The sequence below is a fragment of the Cyprinodon variegatus genome, unplaced genomic scaffold, assembly GCF_000732505.1.
Source record: "Cyprinodon variegatus isolate N-32 unplaced genomic scaffold, C_variegatus-1.0 Scaffold899, whole genome shotgun sequence".
Taxonomy (NCBI): domain Eukaryota; kingdom Metazoa; phylum Chordata; class Actinopteri; order Cyprinodontiformes; family Cyprinodontidae; genus Cyprinodon; species Cyprinodon variegatus.
Genome location: NW_015151352.1, coordinates 228719 through 231073, shown reverse-complemented (window position 1 = coordinate 231073; position 2355 = coordinate 228719). Strand labels below are relative to the sequence as shown.

Sequence of the window (2355 nt, the reverse complement as noted above, 5' to 3'; positions counted from 1 at the left end):
GTTGGAAAAGAGTCAAGGGAGGGAGAGAGAGAAGCCATAGCAATGCTAAGCTAGCACTAGCCTAGGCTAGCTACTCCTTACCTCCAGATATAAAACTGTGTGAACGCAGCAAGTGCTTAGTGGAAAAGTGCAGCAGTAGAAAATGCGTTTTTAAGGATTTCTGGACAGTTAGTGTAACTTGGAGATAAAACAGAAAAAATAACGTAGTTCTGATGGAGCCTGAACAACAACACAGAACGTAGCTCAGTAGTCAAACCAGGTTTGAATTTGAATTAGTGGAATCTGTAGAACATTGAGCTCTCATTGATTCTGCTTGTTCTGTTTGTGTGAAGATGAAGGAGTTTTCTGGTCCACCTCCAGGTATCAATCAGCTATGGTCATTTAGAACCAGTCTAGAAGCTGCTTTAACCCTGACAGTGTTTTCCTAAAACTGAACATTTTTCAAGCATCTCTGAAGCTTCCATTTTGGAGAAAGAGTCAAAGTTGGTTTTTAATGTTTCACATGTGCGACTTTGTGTCTATTTTGGGTTTCAGGAGGTCAGAATCCAGGACAGGACGGTTCTGCTGGGATCTGGCTTCCCCTCTCCCTCTGTGGTGCCCATCCTGTTTGAGGAAACCTTCTACAATGATCAGGAGCAGAGCTACAGCATCCTGTGCATCTCCAGACCCCTGGAGGTGGAGCCCACCCCCACTGAGGTCAGCCCACCCCCAGCTTACTGTCTGCGGAGCCTGGAAGATGTCCGGGAGTTCCTGGGCCGTCATGCCCTCAAACTGGACCGCTTCATCCAAAGCTTCTGTCAGGCTTTTGAGGAGCAGGAGAAGAAGGGACTCCGACAGCACATTGTAGGGAGGAGTCCTTCAATCTGTCTGATCTTTACTCCAGTCTTTGTTCTTAGCTTGCAGGCTACATTAACAAAGTCTTTCTGTCCCATCAGGACGATGTAACCGGACTTTACACTAAATCTCTACAGTGTCTGCTGAGGGACTCTCGCCTGGTGAGTAGATCTTAGACCAGCTTCTTGTTCTGTTCTGGTGATGTTGGGGCTTTCTGCCACTGGTTTTTGTCTTTTTTAGGAAATTAACCCCTTAAGCCCAGAGAGCCTTAGGAGCAAATTCAGCCTACTACATATGTTAATTAAATCAAGTTCAGCTCCAAAACTGTAAATTGGAAATACAATTGTTTGTATTTGTGTGACAGAAAGACATTGAGGAATAATCTTCAGGTGGAACCACTATTTTAAATGTCACCATGTCTGATTTATAGATGATTAAGCAAAGAAAAAAATGAAACAAAGTGGCTACATTTGGCGCTAGGCGCTTTTTAGAAATCAAAGTTCTAGAGGGGTCTGAAAAGTGGCTAAATATAGCGACTAAAGCGCTAAGTTAGCAACACTGCTCTTTGCATGGTTTGTTTTCAAATGGTTTGCTGCTGTCTGTTTGGACCTTTCTGAACATGTGCAGCAAATGGACTGATCCAATATGGTGAATAGTTGTATTAACCATACATGGAAACAGAGTTTTTTTTGGGGCCCCCGGGAACTTGGGTCCCTAGGCACCTGCCTAGTATTGCCTAATGGTAACCCCCCCCAAACTGTATCAGATGCACTAATTATGACTGATAAAATGCATGAATATTTTGTGTTTACAGAAACTTCTGGCAAAACAGGAGCTTCAGATGACTCTCCTCAAACAGGCTGTCGGGGTACCCTCATTAGCTTCGACTTTAATATTTCAAGAATATTGAGACGTTCTGTATAAGACTACAGAATAATGAGAGGCAACGTACTCACTCTAAACAAATGTAATTTTTCTTATTTTATCAGATATATCTCCATCATGGTATCCATGATTTGATCTTTAACCTTGTGGGAACTCTGGAAGCCAGCCAGGTAGGTGGGAGATTTCTGAACAGTATTAGTTCAGTTTGTTTCCAACTTTCTTTTATCCAATTATCTATCAATTAGTTTGGTTTTTTATATTATTTATGATTTTAATATTTCATTTTTTTTCTCTTTAATTGCTACTGTTCCATTATTTCATTGCCTTTATGCTCCAGTAATGCCCTTTTGTGCATGCTCAGCTTTATAAATCAACTCTCCTTGCTGAGTGCCCATATTCTTAAGTCGTAGGGATATCATATTTAAATGACAAATCATTCTGGCTTAAACATGTATATAAATGTTTTCTTTATCTGACCAGATTGTGCCAAAATTTAGAACATTTCTATATAAAAAAAAAAAAATCCTATCTTATAATCTGTGTTTTTTTTTTTTCGTTATCTTATGCAGGGCAGTTAGTTATACATCAGCCTGAACACCTAAATCCGGCCAATCATATATCAACAGTCAACAGGGC

General features: G+C 40.6%; 1 protein-coding gene across 1 annotated transcript in view; it reads left to right on the top strand.

The window, feature by feature from the left end:
- The window catches only part of ankrd27 (ankyrin repeat domain 27), a 35677-nt gene that overhangs the window by 7152 nt on the left and 26170 nt on the right, over positions 1-2355 (top strand). Inside the window, exons 4-7 of the mRNA XM_015397957.1 lie at positions 535-843; positions 936-995; positions 1649-1702; positions 1824-1889. Of these exons, the coding sequence (XP_015253443.1) occupies positions 535-843; positions 936-995; positions 1649-1702; positions 1824-1889 (489 nt within the window). The remainder of the gene's footprint in view (positions 1-534; positions 844-935; positions 996-1648; positions 1703-1823; positions 1890-2355) is intronic.